Source organism: Coptis chinensis, chromosome 5, assembly GCF_015680905.1.
Source record: "Coptis chinensis isolate HL-2020 chromosome 5, ASM1568090v1, whole genome shotgun sequence".
In the NCBI taxonomy this organism is placed as follows: Eukaryota; Viridiplantae; Streptophyta; class Magnoliopsida; order Ranunculales; family Ranunculaceae; genus Coptis; species Coptis chinensis.
Window position 1 is genome coordinate 58,384,534 of NC_141460.1, and position 24,215 is coordinate 58,408,748.

Genomic DNA, 24,215 nt, shown 5'->3' on the forward strand with positions numbered 1-24,215 from the left:
TTTGTGGGTTCTTGATGCTTCGACTATCTATCGAGACTTTCCCAGTTCATTTGTACCCTCGGTTCACATGGTTCCCAGTCGACTATTGTATGACTCGATTCCACATCTCCATTCAACCTCTAGCCGCCTTTCTCTGTAAATCCATAGTCTCGCCGGTATTCATCCCGTCTGCGAACTTTTGGGTCTTCTCTTGCTTTTAAGAATTCCTCCTCATTTGTTACTTCATCCTCATCCTCTCTCTGGTTTAAAAGATCATCATGTATCTTCATTATTCTTCGCTGTAGCATTTTTTCAAGTGATCCTTTACCATAAGTTCTCTCGAACTCAGTTTCCAGTTTCTCTGATTCCTCGTCATTGTTTGAATTCCTATTAGGTCTAGGAATCCCGCTCTCATTCTCTCTTGTTTTTTCTTTTTCCATATCTTTTTTTGCTAAAAGACAAATATACCCTTAATGAAAAAATCGCCCACTAAAGGCCACCATTAATGAAAAAGGCTGTGATTGTTCGGCTACTGCTGGGGGAAATAAAGGAATGAAGAAGACTATGCTAGATGATTATTATTATTATTATTATTCATGTTTATCATTTCAACAGTTGCCTATGCTAGATTTGTAATGATGAATGTGGTGTCATTTTTGCTAGAATTTGACTGGAGGGATGCTAGTATCAGTTGAAGGTCCAGATTCTCCGTTGTTTGCCCTTGAGGTGTGTAGGTAGAGTTATATGTACGGGTATCTACAACATTATGTATGTGTATACTGCCTATTAAACACATATTTGCTATGGCATTTTATTGGAATCTTTCTCTCACAGATAAATCCTAAAAAGGCAAGGGAAGAATTTAGATCAGCAAGTCAGTCAAATGGTGGGACTGGGGTCAGAGATTTTATGGATAGCATGGGCCTTGGGATGCTTGTTGACCAGGTAAACCTGGAAATTTGATAGTTCATACCAAGTGATAAAAAATCCGAGTTTGTTAATCTTTCATATTGTGTTTTGTTTAGTCCACAAACAAGACTTAATAGACTGAAAAGAAAAACGAGTTCTCAGTCAGTTTAGCAATAATGGAAAAGCAAAAAACAGGAATGAATTTCTTAGATTAATTCTATTCTGTATTTCTAAGCATGAAGTCACTTGAGTGGTCTAAAGGCTTACTATTTTATTTTTTTTGTATTCTAAAAAACGTTTTGCCTTGTGATATTGGAGTTTGGAGAGGTCTGTATTTTATTTTTTTTGTATTCTAAAAAACCTGGACTCACATAATGGAGTGAAATCTCAGGTGAATCTTTTTTCTTTCATCAAATTGCAATATTTATACAAATAAAGAAAGTTGTCACATACCCACATGTGAATCAAACAACCATGTTATAGGTGTGTGAGTGCATGTGAGCATACCATCAACGTGTAGATTCATCGGCGCACAAAATGTCTCTTTTTTAAGCAAAGGGGGTCACAGAATGTTGAGTGAGGGTACTGATTTCCCATTTCGATCTTTTAAAAGCAAAGGCACTGACAAAGTAGTAAAATGACGCACTGAAGAACCACGTTGGGTAACACACAGGACACTGTTAACCACATCTTGGTTCATTGTTATTCCCCTTGAGTAACTGGCTAAATGTTTAGAAAACATTAGCGATAAGTGGTTGCTTCCTAAGAGTGTGAAAATTTGTATTAGCATACACTCACTCTCTGAAACATCAAAGTGTCATAAATATATGATTCTCCAAAACTTTAAATGATGTAATATATGATATACATAAGGAAGACAAAATAAATGATCTTTATACATAAATGAAACAAAATAAACACCTGCCAGAGGTCGCGGAGCTCCACCACTTGTCTGTCCTGAATTGTATCCGGCAATAATATTTTGCGTTTGTTACCAGCCTCAGATCTCATAACATTTTTATCTTTATCGACCAAACAATAACCATATTGGGCATGAAAACCAGTAGGGACTGAAATTTTTCCAGACCAGATGAGTTCCTCCCCTTGGAAAGAAGGAGTTAAAGCCAAACCTTTCTTCACATTCCATGAACCAAGCAAAGGTTCCGAACCACACACTAGAATACTCTGACTCCATTCAATATAATATGGTATTCTGAAGCTTAAATTGATCATCTTTAATGGTTTCAACCTCAGATTCTCCATTTTCAATGGTTGGGTAGAAATAATAAAAAGTTTGTTTGAGACAAGGAGAGAAACAGAGCCGAGTGTTGGATCTCTTTTTTAGTCGACTCATATAACTATGTAAGTGAGTTTCTCTCTCACACTTGTACTTTTTTTACATCGTAATCAATAAATTTTACTTATAAAAAAAAACAACTAATGCAGGGCATTTATAAGTTTGGGTAACGTCTTTTATGGCCTTAAATAGAGTTACTTACCTAAAAACTATGTTAAATTGACATGGATAGGTAAGTCCGTATCTGATACGGAGTGTCTAACACGGCGAAATATCAAATATTGAGGTATATCAAATACAATATGTTTTCGATATGTGTCCGTGGTGACACTTGGATACCTATCCGACACGGATTAAGTTTAAAATACAGTGTCCTTGTAACATAGTCTAAAAATTATACGAGAAAGGTTCTTTAAATGAGAGGAGGTTCTTGAAATGGTTATTTAGTTCTACTAGAAACAAAGTCAGAGATGGCATTAGTTTAGTTTTGTTGACAAAGCTTTCTAGTGGTGCATTTATGCAAATTATTGTGATTTTCTTAACAGCTATGATAACAAAGACGTTGCATTGAATTGTGGGAACATGTTGAGGGAATGCATCAAATTTCCGAGCCTTGCAAAGTAAGACATGTTGTATTTTTGCTAACTAGTTCCCCGGTTTCGAGTTTGACATATCCATTTCCTTTTTTTATTATTGTTGTTAAGGTAAACAGTGCTTTTAACTTATATTCCTTTTTCTCGATTAGTAATAAGTATTATGCAAAATCTTCACGTTCCAGCTTAGGTTAAGGACTTTGACCGTTCGGTTTGAGTCCGTCATGCTTGTTTGACTAAGCTTTCCAAAGAGTGAATAACATTCAATTGTTTGTAAAAGTTTGGTGTCTGGGCGAGGAGTCATTAGTTATATATCCCTTACCTTTATATCTATGTGATTCTTGTGGAGCTAACCAATGTGGAATGTATTTTTCAGTCGTTCAGATGGGAGACTTGGAGTCGGTCGAAATATTGCGCACAAGTTTGCAAGCACTTTCAATTCGGTCGAACCCACAACTTGATTGTTAGGGTCTGCGATATAATGTCATAAGGATTGGGGTTTCAGTAACATCGGCATCTTTTATTCGCTTATCTCACTAAAAGATGTTGCTGAAAATTTTTCATCTTTCCCTTTTCTTTATTATTAGTTTACTTTATTACGTCATTAATTAATTTTGTTTATGTTTTGGGGATTGTTCATCTTTTTTGATCCTGTGTGTAGTAGTAGGTTGGGCTTCTAAAGGGATTTCGGTCTACTAGAGAAGAATGTATCCAATTAGCTTATACTGGGTGGGCTTCTTTGGGCCATGAAATAGATTTTGGGATAGGGACCTTTCTTTGGTCCCTGATTCAAACTTTTTTAAAAAAAATTGTAAAAATAAAAAACGACACATGTCAAGTGTCGTAGAAAAAAAACGACTGCAAAAAAAATGGGTCACCACCCGACACTAAGAAAGTGTCATTTTTATGGAAAAACGAAAAGTTTGTCATGTCTTTTTTCAACAGATCTGGTGTTGTGTATAGGCTAGAGTTTAGGGTTTAGAGTCTTACTCCTTGTCTTATAAAGGGTTTAGTCATTGATTCTTGGAGGCTTGGAGAGTTTCCTGAGCTTTTTAGTTTTAGGACCCTTGAGTTCACTTTGACCGTTGACTATGGCTTTGATCGTTGACGGTCGACTTTTGATAGTTTGACTTTTTGGCACTTTTTCCCAGTTGTTCCATGAGGCCCCTTTTAGGGTTATTTTCTCTCATTTTGGCTATATAACACGTCTTTTGAGGTATCAGTTCCAGAATAGTGCTGTATCTAGAAAAAACGATAAGAACATGAGTTTTGTACAATCAATCAATCCGGTGTTTTGCATTCATTATAATGCAAGCTCATGCGAAGGTACATTTAATCAAGTGTTTTGCATTCTTTCTAATGTAGGCTCGCTTGTAGGTGTGTTCATTTAATCAATAAAGTGTTTTGCATTCATTATAATGCAAGCTCACACTCGTACGTAAGTGTATTGAGCTAAGGGTTTTGCATTCATTCAATCAATTAAGTGTTTTGCATTCATTCTGATGCAAACTCAACCGTAGATGCATTTAACCAAGTGTTTTGCATTTTATTGGTGTAGATAGTGGGGGGTTTTGGGGTTTGGAAGTTGTTCATCTTAGATGTCACTTATATGATCTAGGCTAGAGTTTAGGGTTTAGAGTCTTAGTCCTTGTCTCACAAAGGGTTTAGTCATTGATTCTTGAAGCCTTGGAGAGTTTCCGAAGCTTTTTAGTTTTTGGACCCTTGAGTTCACTTTGACCGTTGACTATGGCTTTGATCGTTGACTGTTGACTTTTGACAGTTTGACTTTTTGGAACATTTTCCCAGTTGCTCCATGAGGTCCCTTTTAGGGTCCTTTTTATCTCATTTTGGCTTTATAATACGTATTTTGAGGTATTAGTTCCAGAAGAGAGCTGTATCCTGAGAAAGAGATAAGAACATGAATTTTCTACAATCAATCAATCAATCAGGTGTTTTGCATTCATAATAATACAAGCTCACGCATAGGAACATTCCATCAGGTGTTTTTCATTCTTTCTAACGCAAGCTCGCTTGTAGGTACGTTCATTCAATCCATCAAGTGTTTTGCATTCATTATAATGCAAGCTCACACTCGTACGTAAGTGTATTGAGTTAAGTGTTTTGCATTCATTCAATCAACCAAGTGTTTTACATTCATTCTGATGCAAACTCAATCGTAAATGCATTTAATCAAGTGTTTTGCATTCTATTGGTGTAGATAGTGGAGTTTTGGGGTTTGGAAGTTGTTCATCTTAGATCTCACTTATATGATCAAGGCTAGAGTTTAGGGTTTAGAATCTTAGTCCTTGTGTTACAAAAGGTTTAGTCATTGATTCTTGAAGCCTTGGAGAGTTTCCTGAGCTTTTTAGATTTTGGACCCTTGAGTTCACTTTGACCGTTGACTATGACTTTGCTCGTTGACTGTTGACTTTTGACAGTTTGACTTTTTGGAACTTTTTCCCAGTTGTTCCATGAGGTCCATTTTAGGGTCCTTTTTATCTCATTTTGGCTTTATAAAACGTATTTTGAGGTATTAGTTCCAGAATAGAATTGTATCCTGAGAAACCGATAAGAACATGAGTTTTCTACAATCAATCAATCAATCAGGTGTTTTGCATTAATAATAATGCAAGCTCACGCATAGGAACATTCCATCAGGTGTTTTGCATTCTTTCGAACGGAAGCTCGCTTTTAGGTACGTTCATTCTATCCATCAAGTGTTTTGCATTCATTATAATGCAAGCTCACACTCGTATGTAAGTGTATTGAGTTAAGTGTTTTGCATTCATTAAATCAATCAAGTGTTTTGCATTCATTCTGATGCAAACTCAACCGTAAATGCATTTAATCAAGTATTTTGCATTCTATTGGTGTAGATAGTGGGGTTTTGGGGTTTGGAAGTTGTTCATCTTAGATGTCACTTATATGATCTAGGCTAGAGTTTAGGGTTTAGAGTCTTAGTCCTTGTCTTACAAAGGGTTTAGTCATTGATTCTAGAAGCCTTGGAGAGTTTCCTGAGCTTTTTTGTTTTTGGACACTTGAGTTCACTTTGACCGCTGACTATGGCTTTGATCGTTGACTGCTGACTTTTGACAGTTTGACTTTTTGGCACTTTTTCCCAGTTGTTCCATGAGGCCCCTTTTAGGGTCCTTTTGTCTCATTTTGGCTATATTACACGTCTTTTGAGGTATTTGTTCCAGAATAGTGCTGTATCCAGAAAAAGCGATAAGAACATGAGTTTTCAACAATCAATCAATCAATCAATCAGGTGTTTTGCATTCATTATAATGCAAGCTCATGCGAAGGTACATTCAATCAAGTGTTTTGCATTCTTTCTAACACAAGCTCGCTTGTCGGTATGTTCATTCAATCAATCAAGTGTTTTGCATTCATTATAATGCAAGCTCGCACGTAAGTGTATTCAGTCAAGTGTTTTGCATTCGTTCTAATGAAAACTCACACGTATATGCATTTTATAAAGAGTTTGGATTTCAATTGGTGAAGATAGTGGTAGGGTTTGGAAGTTGTTCATCTTAGATCTCACTTATATGATCTAGGCTAGAGTTTAGTGTTTAGAGTCTTAGTCCTTGTCTTTCAAAAGGTTTAGTCATTGATTCTTGAAGCCTTGGAGAGTTTCCTAAGATTTTTAGTTTTTGGACCCTTGAGTTCACTTTGACCGTTGACTATGGCTTTGATCGTTGACGGTCGACTTTTGATAGTTTGATTTTTTGGCACATTTTCCCAGTTGTTCCATGAGGCCCCTTTTAGGGCCTTTTTGTCTCATTTAGGCTATATAACACGTATTTTGAGGTAATAGTTCCTATCCAGAAAAAGCAATAAGAACATAAGTTTTCTAGAATCAATCAATCAGGTGTTTTGCATTCATTATAATGCAAGCTCATGCGAAGGTACATTCAATCAAGTGTTTTGCATTCTTTCTAACGTAGGCTCGCTTGTAGGTACGTTCATTCAATCAATAAAGTGTTTTGCATTCCTTATAATGCAAGCTCACACTCGTTCGTAAGTGTATTGAGTTAAGGGTTTTGCATTCATTCAATCAATCAAGTGTTTTGCATTCATTCTGATGCAAACTCAACCGTAGATGCATTTAATCAAGTGTTTTGCATTCTATTGGTGTAGCTAGTGGGGTTTTAGGGTTTGGAAGTTGTTCATCTTAGATCTCACTTATATGATCTAGGCTAGAGTTTAGGGTTTAGAATCTTAGTCCTTGTATTACAAAGGGTTTAGTCATTGATTCTTGAAGCCTTGGAGAATTTCCTGAGCTTTTTAGTTTTTGGACCCTTGAGTTCACTTTGACTGTTGACTATGGCTTTGATCGTTGACTATCGACTTTTGATAGTTTGACTTTTTTACACTTTTTCCCAGTTGTTCCATAAAGCCCCTTTTAGGGTCCTTTTGTCTCATTTTGAATATATAGCACGCCTTATGTGGTATTAGTTCCAGAATAGTGCTGTATCCAGAAAAAGCGATAAGAACATGAGTTTTCTACAATCAATCAATCAATCAATCAAGTGTTTTGCATTCATTATAATGCAAGCTCATGCGAAGGTACATTCAATCAAGTGTTTTGCATTCTTTCTAACGCAAGCTCGCTTGTAGGTACGTTCATTCAATCCATCAAGTGTTTTGCATTCATTTTAATTCAAGCTCACACGTAAGTGTATTCAGTCAAGTGTTTTGCATTCAGTATAATGCAAACTCACACGTAGATGCATTTTATAAAGTGTTTTGCATTCTATTGGTGTATATAGTGGGGTTACGGGGTTCGGAAGTTGTTATCTTAGATCTCACTTATATGATCTAGGCTAGAGTTTAGGGTTTAGAGTCTTAGTCCTTGTCTTACAAAGGGTTTTGTCATTGATTCTTGAAGGCTTGGAATCCTAAGCTTTTTAGTTTTTGGACCCTTGAGTTCACTTTGACCATTGACTATGGCTTTGATCGTTGACGGTCGACTTTTGATAGTTTGGCTTTTTGGCACTTTTTCCCAGTTGTTCAATGAGGCCCCTTTTATGGTCCTTTTGTCTCATTCTGGCTATATAACACGTCTTTTGTGGTATTAGTTTCAGAATAGTGCTGTATCTAGAAAAAACGATAAGAACATGAGTTTTCTACAATCAATCAATCAATCAATCAGGTGTTTTGCATTCAATATAATGCAAGCTCATGCGAAGGTACATTCAATCAAGTGTTTTGCATTCTATCTAACGCAAGCTCGCTTGTGGGTACTTTCATTCAATCCATCAAGTGTTTTGCATTCATTATAATGCAAGCTCACACTCGTATGTAAGTGTATTGAGTTACGTGTTTTGCATTCATTCAATCAATCAAGTGTTTTGCATTCATTCTGATGCAAACTCAACCGTAGATGCATTTAATCAAGTGTTTTGCATTCTATTGGTGTAGATAGTGGGGTTTTGGTGTTTGGAAGTTGTTCATCTTAGATGTCACTTATATGATCTAGGATAGAGTTTAGGGTTTAGAGTCTTAGTCCTTGTCTTACAAAGGGTTTAGTCATTGATTCTTGAAGCCTTGGAGAGTTTCCTGAGCTTTTTAGTTTTTGTACCCTTGAGTTCACTTTGATCGCTGACTATGGCTTTGATCGTTGATCGTTGACTTTTGATAGTTTGACTTTTTTGCACTTTTTCCTAGTTGTTCCATGAGGCCCCTTTTAGGGTCCTTTTGTCTTATTTTGGCTATATAACACATCTTTTGAGATATTATTTTCAGAATAGTGTTGTATCCAGAAAAAGCGATAAGAACATGCGTTTTCTACAATCAATCAATCAATCAATTAGGTGTTTTGCATTCATTATAATGCAAGCTCACACTCGTACATAAGTGTATTGAGTTAAGTGTTTTGCATTCATTCAACCAATCAAGTGTTTTGCATTCATTCTAATGCAAACTCAACCGTAGATGTATTTAATCATGTGTTTTGCATTCTATTGGTGTAGATAGTGGGGTTTTGGGGTGTGGAAGTGGTTCATCTTAGATCTTACTTATATGATCTAGGCTAGAGTTTAGGGTTTAGAGTCTTAGTCCTTGTTTTACAAAGGGTTTAGTCATTGATTCTTGAAGCCTTGGAAAGTTTCCTGAGCTTTTTAGTTTCTGTACCCTTGAGTTCACTTTGACCGCTGACTATGGCTTTGATCGTTGACCGTTAACTTTTGACAGTTTGACTTTTTGGCACTTTTTCCCTGTTATTCCATGAGGCCCCTTTTAGGGTCCTTTTGTCTCATCACTAAACATTGGTGCTTTATTGCTTTATTATTCTCACATCACTAAACAACAGTCGAGACATCTGCTGAACATTCACTGCTTTGTTTTCAAAAATCCTATCATTCCTTGCTTTCCAAATCCAGTAATTGAACCCATTCCACATTAGCCTCATCACATCATTCTCAATTCCTTTTCCTGCGACACCGCTTCAACCCATGACACCTCCTTTTGCCAAGTAGGTTCTATTCTTCCTGCTTTGTAACCCATTTTCTCGCGAGAGATATTTCCCATACGGGACTGTGGTATAAAGCAACCATGAATGAGATGCTCCTCCGTCTCGGTTTCTCTCGGTGAGAATATACAAGTATCCGAGTCTACGACCTTTTGTTGTTTCAGTTTTCCAAAGTTTTCAAACCGCGACTTAGCCATCCAAATTAATGAAGGAATGCACGGGGATTTTGTTTGCATACCAAACCAGCTTATGCCATCGAACTTCTTGCCTTACTCCTCTCGGACTCTCATAAGTATCCTTCATGCTATACTTTCGCCTTTTCGTAGATCACGGACCATACGATGTTATCCTCGTCACCCATAATCTCCATTTCATTTTCTATTCTTTGCCGTAATCTCACCTATTTGATTCCTTACATTACTCCCCGAACTCCCATTTACCATCTATTATGAAATTAAACATCTTTGTAGCACGCTTGTTGCAACTTCGAATCATATAACAAATCCTCGCGGAAACTTCTCTCTTAATATCCCAAATGGATGCCATGGTTCATTCCAGAAGCTCGTTCCTCTACCATTGCCTATCTGGTGGAATACTATAGCTGCCGCTTCCTTTCTACCTTTGAGTATATTCCTCCAACTCAACGAACAATCATTTGGTGTTTTTAGCTACCAAAAATCTCTTCCTCTGACTAGGTTCTTTTGTATCCACTATACCCACAGGTTGTCTTCCTTGGTGATGAGCTTCCATAGTGGTTTCATGGTAGCAGCTTGCGATATGGAAGGATCCAATATCCAACGCTGCCTTGTGTTCTTCTTCCTTCTCAAACTGAAAAGTGAACATTGTATCTGCATAAGGCTTCATAATAAACTTCTTTGTCCTCCATGTTCTCCCTACTATCTTCTTAACATAGTTGTAATTCAAACGTTTTCCCACAAACGACCCAACCACCAAATTCTCGAATTTTTTATTGAACTCAGTGAACTGTGAGCTCTGCACATGGATAATCTTCTTTCCATTGATAACAGTCGGTGGAATGTAACTCCTTCATCTTTTCCAGCAGCCCCTTTCCAAATTACCTCTGCCCAAGAGCTTTTGATTCTTGATGTTCCATTAACATTAACATTAATCGGATTTCCACTCTGTTCAGCCACCGTACTCTTTCCAATCACCTCTGAAATATCATGGTTATCAGTCCTCTCTTTTTCCCTTTCTGTTTCAGATCCTATAATATCGGTGTTCTCAGCATTGGTGATACCTTCAACTCCTCGCGTTCTTGTTTCCTTACCATATCTCAGACGCCTTCTTGTAGTTTCTTCAGCGTTTCTTGGGTGCTTTCGAGGCGTACTTCCTACTACCAAGTCATGAGTTTACTTTCCTTCACATCAAGATGCGGCTCAAGACTACACAGTATATCATCAAGGGCAAGATCCTTTAATACTTGTTTTTCTCGCTCGAGTTATGTCCCTCTAGCGACTTTAGCCTCGCGAAAAGTCTATTCTTTTCCTGAATCTTTCTAACGAACCTACTCCGTACTTCTTGATGAAAGCAGAGTTTACTAAATCCATATCACTCTCCTCACTCGATGGTGATATACTAAAAGAGTCATCTTCCTCATCACTAACTCTAGCTGGTGTGCTAGGGTTTATTGCATTTGAAAAACCTAAACCATGCGTTTTTTTCATGTTTTTTGTGTTTATTTTGTTAAAAGACCTAACTACCCCTAAGGTTTAAAATCACCCCTTAGAACTCCCCATTAACAACTAGACAAACTTCTTAATGCAAACTCACACGTAGATGCATTTAATCATGTGTTTCGCATTATGTTGGTGTAGAAAGTGGGGTTTTGGGATTTGGAAGTTGTTCATCTTAGATCTAACTTATTTGATCTAGGCTGGGGTTTAGGGTTTAGAGGCTTAGTCCTTGTCTTACAAAGTGTTTAGTCATTGATTCTTGAAGCCTTAGAGTGTTTCCTGAGTTTTTGAGTTTTTGGACCCTTGAGTTCACTTTGACAGTTGACTATGGCTTTGACCGTTGACTGTTGACTTTTGACTGTTTGACTTTTTGGAACTTTTTCCCAGTTGTTCCATGAGGTCCCTTTTAGGGTCTTTTTTTATCTCATTTTGGCTTTATAACACGTATTTTGAGGTATTAGTTCCAGAATAGAGCTGTATCCTGAGAAAGCGATAAGAACATGAGTTTTCTACAATCAATCAATCAATTAGGTGTTTTGCATTCATTATAATGCAAGCTCACACGTAAGTGTATTCAGTCAAGTGTTTTGCATTCATTCTAATGCAAACTCACACATAGATGCATTTAATCATGTCTTTCGGACTCTGTTGGTGTAGAAAGTGGGGTTTTGGTGTTTGGAAGTTGACCGTTGACTTTTGACAGTTTGACTTTTTAGAACTCTTTCCCAGTTGTTCCAGGAGGTCCCTTTTAGGGTCCTTTTGTCTCATTTTGGCTCTATAACACGTCTTTTGAGGTATTAGTCCCAAAATAGGGCTGTTTTCTGAAAAATCCATAATAAGAACATGAGTTTTCTACAATCAATCAATCAATCAGGTGTTTTGCATTCATTATAATGCAAGCTCACGTGTAGGTACATTCAATCAAGTGTTTTGCATTCTTTCTAACGCAAGCTCGCTTGTAGGTATGTTCATTCAATCAGTCAAGTGTTTTGCATTCATTATAATGCAAGCTTACACGTAAGTGTATTCAGTCAAGTGTTTTGTATTCATTCAATCAATCAAGTGTTTTGCATTCATTCTAATGCAAACTCACACGTAGATGCATTTAATCATGTGTTTCGCACTCTGTTGGTGTAGAAAGTAGGGTTTTGGGGTTTGGAAGTTGTTCATCTTAGATCTAACTTATATGACCTTGGCTAGGGTTTATGGTTTAGAGGATTAGTCCTTGTCTTACAAAGCGTTTAGTCATTGATTCTTGAAGCCTTGGAGTGTTTCCTGACTTTTTGAGTTTTTGGACCCTTGAGTTCACTATGACAGTTGACTATGGCTTTGATCGTTGACCGTTGACTTTTCACAGTTTGACTTTATGGCACTCTTTCCCAGTTGTTCCAGGAGGTCCCTTTTAGCATCATTTTGTCTCATTTTGGCTCTATGACACGTCTTTTGAGGTATTAGTTCCAAAATTTGGTTGTTTCCTGAAAAATCTATAATAAGAACATGAGTTTTCTACAATCAATCAATCAATTAGGTGTTTTGCATTTTTTTTTTTTTTTGGGTAAGCGGGGTTGTTTAATTAAGAGGTCCCCTACCCCTTCCTCATAGAGGATAAAAAAAATTTGAAATATTACAATCTTAAGTACTCTTTCCCACTAGCATCTTCATACACTATTTTCTTTATATCTTTAGAAAATGACTTAGGGGTGAGTTCAATGAAGGAAACAGATGGAATATTAGCTGCCAAACTATCAGCAAGCTTATTACACTCTCTAAACACATGAACAATTGAAACAAACTCAAAATTACTAGTTCTATTATTGATGTCTTCTATCATCTTCTTCACCCTCCATGGTTGATTCTTCTTTTGCTTTAGAAAGCTAATCACATTGGTTGAGTCTGTTTCTGCTCTAATTCTCTTTATATTATTCATTTGCGCCAATTCCAAACCTTTTTGTACCCCTTCGAGTTCGATGAAAGCTATAGCTTCATACTGTGATTTTCCTTGTGCTGCCGCCATTACCTTTCCTTGTTCATCTCTAATCACTGCTGCCCACCCTCTCTCCTGTCCTTGTAATGTACCATCGGTGTTTAAGTTCGCAATATCTGATCCAGCTCGTTCCCATATGCACTTCTTAGTCACTGCTTCCACTGGTTCGACAAATACATTCCATCTGTGCATGAAGTCATCCCTTTCCATCCCCATTGGCATCTTCATTCTCAGAGAACTCAGTTTAGTTCTTACTTCTTGCTTGATCTGATTCACTATCTGTTCTAGGTATTTCGTCTCATGCTTGAAGATTCGAAAATTTCTTTCCCGCCAAATCCAAAAAAAGAATGCGTTCGCTGTTAGCTTCAGCGCATCTTTTTTACTTCCTTTCCCACTCGACTTTTGTACCAGCCATTACACTTCATTCTGCCAAGTCATTGTTCTCTGCCTTACATAACCTACCATCTCCATTATATCAATCCACACATTCAATGAATACGTACATTAAAAAAATAGATGAGCTGCTGTCTCTACTTCACGCCAGCATAACACGCAAACATCAGAATTGATCACTTTCCATTGTTTTAGTTTGTCCCTCATTTTCAGTCCCTCAGTAAAGAACATCCACCCTATAAACGAATGTCGGGGAATCCTATTTGCGAACCATATCAGCCCATTCCATGCCTTTGGTTGTCTGAAGCTTCGCATACTCTCGTATGTTTCTTTTAAGCTGAATTCCTCATTCTGTGATGCAGCCCAAATCACCTCATCTTCTTCACTTTCTATCTTCACTTCCTGTTCCATTTGGTGAGAAATCTCACTTATGTGATGTTTGATATGTTGTGGAACTACCCACCTTCCATTCTCAATAAAACATGATACTGTAGCAGTTAAGTTACATGTTGAAGAGAAGCGAAGTGCTTGAGGAAACTTATCTGTTAGCAATCCCGCAGGGTGCCATGGCTGATGCCAGAATTTTGTTTTCGAACCATCTCCAATCTGGTACAAGACGAAGTTGGTTGCTTTAGTTCTAAGCTTGAGTATGTTCCTCCAACTAGCCGAGCAATCAGCTGGTATGTTCATATTCCAGAACTGCTTGCCTCTTATGAGATTCTTTTTCACCCAGTCAACCCACAGAGTTTTCTTGTCGCTGGCAATCTGCCATACATGTTTGATTGTTGCAGCCTTATTCACCGTTTTCAGATCTCGAATCCCCAATCCTCCCTCAGTATACGGGTAACACATATCATCCCAGCTGATCAAAGCACGTGATGTTTGAAGGTCAGGTCCTTTCCATAGAAAGTTCTTACATAATTTGTTTATGTCTTCAAGTATCTTCATTGGCAGCATAAAAGAAGCAGTCCAATAGATACTCAGATTATTCAGGATTGCTTTGATTAGTTGCAGTCTTCCTGCATATGATAGAGTTTTCCCCTTCTAGCTTTGAATTCTTTTCTCCACTCTCGCATATAATGGCAGACAGTCTATAGAACTCAGCCTTGTAGTGATCAACGGTAGTCTTAGGTATTTCACTGGCAATTCACCTACTGGGAATTGTAATGCATCTTGAATTTCATTACATTGGACCTGATCCAACCCAGCAAAGAAAATTTGGCTTTTATTGACATTCACTTCCAACCCTGAGCACTGCTTGAACTTTGTCAGATTCTTACTTAAGCAAACAGCTGTCTCCTTCTCTCCATGCATAAAGGCAAGAAGGTCATCTGCAAATGAGAGGTGAGTAATAACAGGATCATGACATTTAAAATACAGCTTATATCTTCCATCCTCTACACTTTGCATCATTATATCATTAAACAAATCCATGACAAGCACAAACAGATATGGTGACATGGGATCCCCTTGTCTAATGCCTCTAGTACTCTTGAAGTGCCCATACGGAGAGCCATTCAGCATAATAGAGTAGCTTGCGGTCTTCATACATTCCTTAATCCACTCAATGAATTTTCCTGGTACCCCAATCCTCTCTAGAGCAAACAGCATAGCTTCCCATCTTACACAGTTATATGCTTTCCTCAAATCTATTTTAGCCATGCATCTGGGCGGCCCAGTATCTCTATGGTAGTTATGAACCAATTCATGAGAAAGTAGAATATTATCTTGGATACTCCTTCCAGAGATGAAAGCAGACTGGTTATGGTGTATAACTCTTGGCATAAAAGATTTCATTCTACTAGTGATAATCTTAGTGACACACTTATACACTACAGAACAGCATGCAATAGGTTTGTAATCACTTAGGGAAGTAGGACTATGCATTTTAGCTATTAGTGTGATGCATGTTGTGTTTACCTCTGAGAGCATTCTGCCAGACCTGAAGAAATTCTGAATTGCCTTAGTGAAGCCATCACCCACAATTCTCCAACATGCCTTGAAGAACAAAGAACTAAACCCATCTATGCCTGGTGCTTTGTCATTATCTATGTCTGCCAATGCCTCAATTATCTCATCTCTTGTTACACTGCCTTGCATTTGGTCTTGCTCCTCCTATGTAAGTCTCTCTCTTGGTCTAGCATTTTCAAAATCAGCAAAGCTTACCTCTTGCAGGTTTTGAGGACTAAACAATCTCTTATAATACTGAACACACTCCTCCCCTATTTCATTCAAGTCTTCAATGACTCTATCATTTCCATCTTTCAAACAAGTAATCCTGTTTGTGTTTCTTCTAGCCTTGATCGACTTAAAGAAATATTCAGTATTATTGTCCCCCAGAATTATGTCTTGATCTCGTGACTTTTGCTTAAGCATAGATTCTTCAGAGATTGCAGCTCTAACATACTCTCCAATGGCTTTTCTTTCTTTCATTCCTACCTCTTGGTTTGTAGGATCCACTTGTAACTCAGTTTGAACCCTATCCATGACCTTCTTTGTCTCATCAGCTCGTGTTTGTACTTTGCCCACTCTCTCTTTATTCCATGCTATTAGTTCTGCCTTTACTTGTTTCAGCCTCCTCATGAATGTGTACATTGGATTCCCTACTGCCTCCATAGCCCAAGCTTTTGCCACTGTTTCCTTAAACCCCTCCTCCTCCACCCAAAAATTGAAAAAGCGAAAGGTTTTCTTTTTCTGATTTCTCTGATTGCATGGTCTTACCACCGTTGGTGTATGATCAGACGTTGCTCCTGGGTTTAAAAATTCTGCCTCTGTGTCTTCAATCTCACTAATCCATTCTGCATTTACTAACACCCTATCCAGTTTCCTCCATATTCTCACTCTCTGTTTATTATTCCACGTGAACTGATGACCTTTAAACCTCAAATCCACCAAACCAGCCATTGTTACACATTCTAACAGATCTTCGAAGTGTACAACCCTTGTGACAGAACCCCCAACTCTTTCCTGTGCATTAAGGACTGAGTTAAAGTCTCCTAGTGCTATCCATGGTAATGTAGTAGCAGAAAGGTTGACTAGATTATTCCACAACAATCTTCTCTCATTCCTATCATTCGATGCATATACAACTGTAATTAAAACTTCTTACCATTATTCAAAGTTCCCTCCATCGTAATACTCTGTCTGTCCTTTATGATAACTTTCAATGTACATACCTGAGGATTCCAAACCACCCATATTCTGCCCAACTCATCATCCCTATAGTTGTGTTCCCTTTCCCATCCACAACATACCTTATTAATAATCGCCTCCATTTTTTTCTTCTTTCACTCTTGTCTCCAGCAGTCCCATAATACCTAACTCATACTTTCTGATAAGTTCTTTTGCTTCATAATGTTTGAAACCCCTCATGTTCCAGCAGCCTAAACTAATCATTAAAAGTTAGGTTCAGTGAGCAAGGAAATAAAACGATTTCCCTCTTTTGTTGTTCCTATTGTACTCATTTCTCTCTATGGACTCTGTTCCTCTTGTATCGCAGCAGCTTTCCCTTTTTTTCTACGAGCTATTGCTTCATCTGATGCTTCTGGTGTTATTTTTGTTGCATCTTTATGGTTTCACCATATTCCTTTGTCCCATTACCTTCTTCTCCACTACTATCCCTCTCACTTCGTTCTTCTTTTGACTCAGCCTCATATTCAGCTCTGTTGTTTCTTCCTTTTTACATCTGTTATTTTTGCTTGGGATTTGCCATTTTTGTTCCTCTTCCATATTGTGGACTTCCTAGACTTCCGGTACACCGACCTTCTTTCCTTCTGTAACTTCACTTTGTTTATCTTTCTCAATCCCGTCTACTCTCTCTTTTTTAATCCAAACCTCAGTTTTCACTTGCGTCTTTCCCCTCTTTTGAGCAGCCTTTGCACAATTACTCAAAGTATGGCCAAAAATCTTGCACTGGGTGCAGTAGGGAGGCTTCCAATTATATTCGAACTCAATTTTTATCACTCTTCTTCTATCTACCACCACCGGTAAGCACTTTGGATAGTCACAATCAGTATTTATTTCTACACAAACTCGTGCATAAGTGGTTCTTTTCCTGTCTTTAGTCAGCTTGTCCGTAAATAATGGTTTCCCAATTACACTTCCCACTTGACTGAAACCTTCCTCATCCCATAGTTCCATTGGGTATTTCTTCATCACTACCCAAATTGGTATTGTCTGCAGCGCTGCATCGTCATCCTCCATATATAATTTCCATGGCCTGATGATCACGAGCTGACTTGCAATGTGAAAGGACCCAATATCCAACACCTTTCTCCTATCTTCTTCATTTTCGAACTTAAAAGTGTACATTGTTTCCCCATATGGCAACATTGTAAACCCACTCTTCACCCTCCATGTTCGATTCACGATCTCCTTTACATAGCTAAAGTTCGGTCTTTTCCCCACAAAGCTTCCCACAACTAGCATCTCAAACTTCTTGTGTAAGTGTGCAAAGTTCTTTAACTCTACATGAAGAATTGGTTTCCCATTAACAATGGTTGGTGGTACGTACTTCAGAGTCTTTTTCCCCACATTCGAACGTCCTAATACATCAGCCCATGATCCCTTTGTTGCTGTTTTTTCCTTCTCTAAACTCTTTTCATCCTCTTTAGTTATTTCTACTTCAGCATCCTTCACCTGCTTCTGCTCCTCAGCCTTTAATTTCATATTCAACTCCTCTTGCGTCTGATTCTCTGCTTGCATTTTTGAGTTATTGGTCTGTTCCTGATCCTCAACTCTTCCTCTGCTCTCAACAGTATGTGAATTTTCATCCTCCTTGATAATTCTAGCCCCATTAGCTTGTGCTCTATCTTGTTTCTCTCTAACACTCTGTGTGTTTGACTCTGAACCATTGCCTTCCGTGTGTTCATCTTCTTCTACAGAGCATTTCGTGACCTTGATTTCTAGATCCACTTTTTCCAGTTCCTCTATATTTGCTACCTCAGCACTCGTACCTCTAGAGATTTGTTTGAATATAAACTCTCCATCATCTCCAACTCCAGCCATACGTGCTGATCCTCGATACTCTCCTTTCTTGAGAGTTTTGGTTTGTACCAACTCTCTTTTTTCTCCTTCCTCTTCAACTTCTTTTACTGCCTCCCATAATCTATGAGCTTCTTTCAGTAGTTCATCTTTTGTTACAGCAGTAGGCCTCTGTTCATCTTCTCTAGATACCACCGCTCCCTCATCCAGCCTTTTCCTTAGTTTTTCTAACGACCCTTGGCCATATTTCCTCAGTAGCGCACTCCTGACTACTTATATTTCTTCATCTTCATCACTCGAGTCCATCTCTCGGTCAGAATCATCACTTTTATCTCCAACCCTAGCTGGTGTGCTAGGGTTTACTGCAGCTACAACCCTAAAATCTTTTGTTTTTTGCATGTTTTTCATAATTTTTAGTAAAAAGACCTAAATACCCCTACACATAAAAAATCACCCTATTTTTGCCACAATTAAATCACACTGCATCAATCAGGTTTTTTTTTTCATTATTAAATGCAAGCTCACGCTTAAGTATTCAATCAAGTGTTTTGCATTCTTTCTAACGCAAGCTCGCTAGTAGGTATGTTCATTCAATCAGTCAAGTGTTTTGCATTCATTATAATGCAAGCTTACACGTAAGTGTATTCAGTCAAGTGTTTTGCATTCATTCAATCAATCAAGTGTTTTGGATTCATTCTAATACAAACTCACATGTAGATGCATTTAATCATGTGTTTCGCACTCTGTTGGTGTAGAAAGTGTGGTTTTGGGGTTTGGAAGTGGTTCATTGATAAATGATAAAATTGAATAGTTTACCTACGAAATGAACGATAAAACTCAAAACGTAAGTAAACTAAAACTATTTATGTGTCTAATTTATCAAAGTTTCTGTACTCTCAATCCTATGAGATATAGTGGAGTAGGAAGTTCGTTCCACTCCTAGTTCTCTAGCATGAGATGTTTTCTAATCTAATTAGTCGGTCTTAAGTCTAATGAGAGCTTTACGAAGGGGAATTATACTACGATGCAATATGAAAAGCAATATGTTGAATGTCACTATGAAATATATGGAAATACTAATGTTCTTGAATCTAGATAAAGAATTAGAGGGGAATTGAATCCACCTCGAATCCAACTTAATCACATAGAATAGACTGTTGTAATCCAATTCTTACGTTCTTACGGTAAGAATTGCTCGTTCTAATCCCAAATTAACATGGCATTTCTACCAATTATAACTAGCATGTGAGGTCGTCCACCCATTCTCATGGCGAAACACGACCTTCTAGAATGGAATAGACTCTACAACGCTTCTACACTATACAACTAAGTTTTCATCAAGGCTTCATCAACCCCTCTAATGGAGGTTTTAGCCTTGATTCATCAAACCATCATTTCCCATTGAAATTGAATACAACATATTACAAAGATTCTAACTTTATGAAATTTAACTAAACAATAATCGAAATATAATTAATAACTAAGAATTGAATGATAACAAGAATTGAAATTAGATCTAACAAATTGTAAATGACAAAAATCGAAATTGACAAGCATAACTATTTTATTTATCTAATCAATAAAGAACAATGATTTAAAGTTTTAATCTAAAACAGGGAATGAAATTCTAAAACTGAGATCTAAAACTAATTAATGGAGGCTACTAATCTAATTTCTAATCTAGGTCTAACTATCTACCATTAACAAAGAGTGAAGCTTTGGTTTTTATACTCTCAGATCCAAAATCGTGCATGGGCTTGGAGCCATGTTTTGGGCGAGAATCAGGCCCAAAACGTAATTCTTTCAGTCCAAAAAGGCCTCTTCAGCTGCAGTTCGCTTCAACAGACTTTTCGTCCACTTCTGCTCCTCTGATTGGGTCAAAGCTTGGACCATTGGAAAGCTCTTTCCGACCCGGTCGTTTTGACATAAGGTAGGCCCAATTCGAGATCTGAGTCCAAAATATGGTCTTCGAAGTTCTGTTGACTTTGTCTTTTGTTTACTTTTGCGTGGACTTTGACTTTTCAGCTTTGACCGGGCTTTAGAAAGGCTTTGTCTTCTTGAATCTTGGCCTTTAATCACGGAACTCCTTAGTAACCGACCTTTTCTCCTTTATCTCACTAAAGTGGCACATTTCTGCACATAATGGACTTTGAAGCCTGAAATGCATAAAAACACGTAATCAGTGTCAACTCTTAATTATTACTCACATAATTGGTCTAAAAGTATGACTGTTACAGGGTTAAAACTACAGTTTTGGGCTCTTATCATTCATTTTAGATCTAACTTATATGATCTAGTTTAGGGTTTAGAGGCTTAGTCCTTGTCTTACAAAGGGTTTAGTCATTGATTCTTGAAGCCTTGACGTGTTTCTTGAGTTTTTGAGTTTTTGGACCCTGGAGTTCACAATGAACGTTGACTATGGCTTTGATCATTGACCGTTGACTTTTGACATTTTGACTTTTTTGCATTTTTTTACAGATGTTCCATGAGGTCCCTTTGTCTCATTGTGACTCTATAACTAGTCTTTTGAGGTATTAGTTCCAGAATAGGGTTGTATCCTGAAAAGGCGATAAGAACATGAGTTTTCCACAATCAATCAATCAATCAGGTGTTTTGCATTTATTATAATGCAAGCTCAAGAGTAGGTACATTCAATCAAGTGTTTTGCATTTTTTCTAATGCAAGCTCACTTGTAGGTACGTTCATTCAATCAGTAAAATGTTTTGCATTCATTATAATGCAAGCTCACAAGAAAGTGTATTCAGTCAAGTGTTTTGGATTCATTCAATCAATCAAGTGTTTTGCATTCATTCTAAGGAAAACTCACACGTAGATGCATTTAATCATGTGTTTCGCACTCTGTTGGTGCAGAAAGTGGGGTTTTGGGGTTTGGAAGTTGTTCATCTTAGATCTAACTTATATGATCTTGGCTAGGGTTTATGGTTTAGAGGCTTAGTCCTTGTCTTACAAAGGGTTTAGTCATTGATTCTTGAAGCCTTGGCGTGTTTCCTGAGTTTTTGAGTTTTTGGACCCTGGAGTTCACAATGAACGTTGACTATGGCTTTGATCATTGACCATTGACTTTTGACAGTTTGACTTTTTTGCACTTTTTTACAGATGTTCCATGAGGTCCCTTTGTCTCATTGTGACTCTATAACTCGTCTTTTGAGGTATTAGTTCCAGAATAGGGTTGTATCCTGAAAAGGCGATAAGAACATGAGTTTTCCACAATCAATCAATCAATCAGGTGTTTTGCATTCATTATAATGCAAGCTCAAGAGTAGGTACATTCAATCAAGTGTTTTGCATTCTTTCTAATGCAAGCTCACTTGTAGGTACGTTCATTTAATCAGTAAAGTGTTTTGCATTCATTATAATGCAAGCTCACAAAAAAGTATATTCAGTCAAGTGTTTTGGATTCATTCAATCAATCAAGTGTTTTGCATTCATTCTAATGCAAACTCACATGTAGATGCATTTAATCATGTGTTTCGCACTCGGTTGGTGCAGAAAGTGGGGTTTTGGGGTTTGGAAGTTGTTCATCTTAGATCTAACTTATATGATCTTGGCTAGGGTTTATGGTTTAGAGGCTTAGTCCTTGTTTACAAAGGGTTTAGTCATTGATTCTTGAAGCCTTGGAGTGTTTCCTGAGTTTTTGAGTTTTAGACCCTTCAGTTCACTGTGACCGTTGACTATGGCTTTGATCGTTGACCGTTGACTTTTCACTGCTTTGACTTTATGGCACTTTTTCCCAGTTGTTCCAGGAGGTCCATTTTAGGCTTCTTTGTCTCATTTTGGCTCTATAAGATGACTTTTGAGGTATTAGTTCCAAAATAGGGTTGTTTCCTGAAAAATCAATAATAAGAACATGAATTTTCTACAATCAATCAATCAATTAGGTGTTTTGCATTCATTATAATGCAAGCTCACGCATAGGTACATTCAATCAAGTGTTTTGCATTCTTTCTAACGCAAGCTCGCTTGTAGGTACGTTCATTCAATCCGTCAAGTGTTTTGCATTCATTATAATGCAAGCTCGCACGTAAGTGTATTCAATCAAGTGTTTTGCATTCATTCAATCAATCAAGAGTTTTACATTCATTCTATTGTAAACTCGCACGTACATGCATTTAATTAAATGTTTTGCATTCTATTGGTGTAGATAGTGGGGTTCTGGGGTTTGGAAGTTGTTCATCTTTGATCCAATTTATATGATCTAGGCTAAGGTTTAACGTTTAGTGGCTTAGTCCTTGTCTTACAAAGGGTTAAGTCATTGATTCTTGAAGCCTTGGAGTGTTTCCTGAGGTTTTGAGTTTTTGGACCCTTGAGTTCACTATGACCGTTGACTATGACTTTGATCATTGGCCTTTGACTTTTGACTGGTTGAGTTTTTTGCACTTTTATCCAGATGTTCCATGAGGTCCCTTTTTCTCTCTTTGGCTCTAAAACACGTTATTTGAGGTATTACTTCCAGAATAGGGCTGTATCCTGAAAAAGCGATATGAACTTGAGTTTTCTACAATCAATCAATCAATCATGTGTTTTGCATCCATTATAACGCAACCTCACATGTAGGTGCATTCAATCAAGTGTTTTGCATTCTTTCTAACACAAGCTTGCTTGCAGGTACGTTCATTCAATCAATCAAGTGTTTTGCATTCATTATAATGCAAGCTCGCACGTAAGCGTATTCAATCAAGTGTTTTGCATTAATTCAATCAATTAAGTGTTTTGTTTTCATTCTAATGCAAACTCCCACGTAGAAGCATTTAATCAAGTGTTTTGCATTCTATTGGTGTAGATAGTGGGGTTTTGGAAGTAGTTCATCTTAGATCTAACTTATAAGTTCTAGGCTAAGGTTTAGAGTTTAGAGGCTTAGTCCTTGTCTTACAAAGGGTTTAGTCATTGATTCTTGTAGCCTTGGAGTGTTTCCTGTGCTTTTGAGTTTTTGGACCCTTGAGTTCACTATGACCGTGGAGATTATTGGTGATGAGGATAACATAGTATGGTCTGCATCTACGAATGGCGAGTATAACATGAAGGATACTTAGGAGAGTCTAAGAAGAGTAAGGCAAGAAGTTCAATGGCATAAGTTGGTTTGGTATGCAAACAAAATCCCCAGGCATTCCTTCATCAGCTGGATGGCGTTAAGTGCGGGTTTGAAAATGCTGGAAAAACTGAAACAACAAAAGGTCGTAGACTCAGATACTTGTATATTCTGCTGGAGAGAAATTGAGACGGAGGAGCATCTCTTTCATGGTTGCTTTATACCACAGGCCTTATGGGAAATATCTCTACAAAAAATGGGTTACAGGAAAAGAATAGAACCTACTTGGCAAATGGAGGTGTCATGGGTTGAAGCGGTGTCGTAGGGGAAAGAATTGAGAATGATGTGATGAGGCTAATGTGGAATGGGTTCAATTCATTGGATTTGGAAAGCAAGGAATGATAAGATTTTTGAAAAAACAAAGCGGTGAATGTTCGCCAGATGTCTCGATTGTTGTTTAGTGATGTGAGAGCAAAGTCAAGGCGAAGAGACATAAAAATGGAGTATGGGCCAGAGATTGAGATGTTCATTGATAAGTGGAATGTGGAGGTAGCAATAAAGCAAAGGAAGCACCAATTTGTGCGATGGCAGAAATCAGGAGTGGGTAGTCATTTTCTCAACACAGATGGAACACTCAAAGGTCAGTTAGGGGGTTGGGCAGCAGTGATTAGAGATCATGAAGGGAATGTTTTAGCGGCTAGCCATGGTAGAGCAAGCAAGCCACCAATCGACCTTATCGAATTGGAAGCAGTAGAGCAGGGAATGAAAATGGCGTTAAGCAAAGGAACAAGACGACTTCAAGTACAGACCGACTCAATGACCGTAAAAGCCTTCTTAAATGAAAGGGGCCAACACCTATGGCAG

The 24,215-nt window shown here is 37.8% G+C and overlaps 1 protein-coding gene and 1 long non-coding RNA gene across 2 annotated transcripts; one reads left to right on the plus strand and one right to left on the minus strand.

Annotated features, from left to right (window-relative positions):
* Positions 1-493: 493 nt before the first annotated feature.
* On the plus strand, positions 494-2,806 carry LOC147498123 (uncharacterized). The gene is made up of 3 exons (XR_015194218.1): positions 494-705; positions 814-924; positions 2,731-2,806. It is a non-coding gene; the product is annotated as an uncharacterized LOC147498123 (long non-coding RNA).
* A 12,630-nt stretch (positions 2,807-15,436) lies between these two features.
* LOC147498124 (uncharacterized) lies at positions 15,437-16,596 on the minus strand. The gene is made up of 2 exons (XM_086563135.1): positions 16,498-16,596; positions 15,437-16,288 (listed from the first exon to the last, which is right to left on the minus strand). Exons 1-2 carry the CDS (start codon positions 16,594-16,596, stop codon positions 15,437-15,439), a joined length of 951 nt encoding a protein of 316 aa, XP_086419261.1.
* Between the last annotated feature and the right edge of the window lie 7,619 nt (positions 16,597-24,215).

Excerpts from the sequence above, each read along its gene's own strand:
- LOC147498124 (XM_086563135.1), bottom strand. The coding sequence starts at position 16,596 with ATGGAGGCGATTATTAATAAGGTATGTTGTGGATGGGAAAGGGAACAC. Across the intron at positions 16,289-16,497 it reads GGGTGGTTTGGAATCCTCAG|GAAAGAGTTGGGGGTTCTGT; the intron begins GTATGTACATTG and ends CTTAATGCACAG.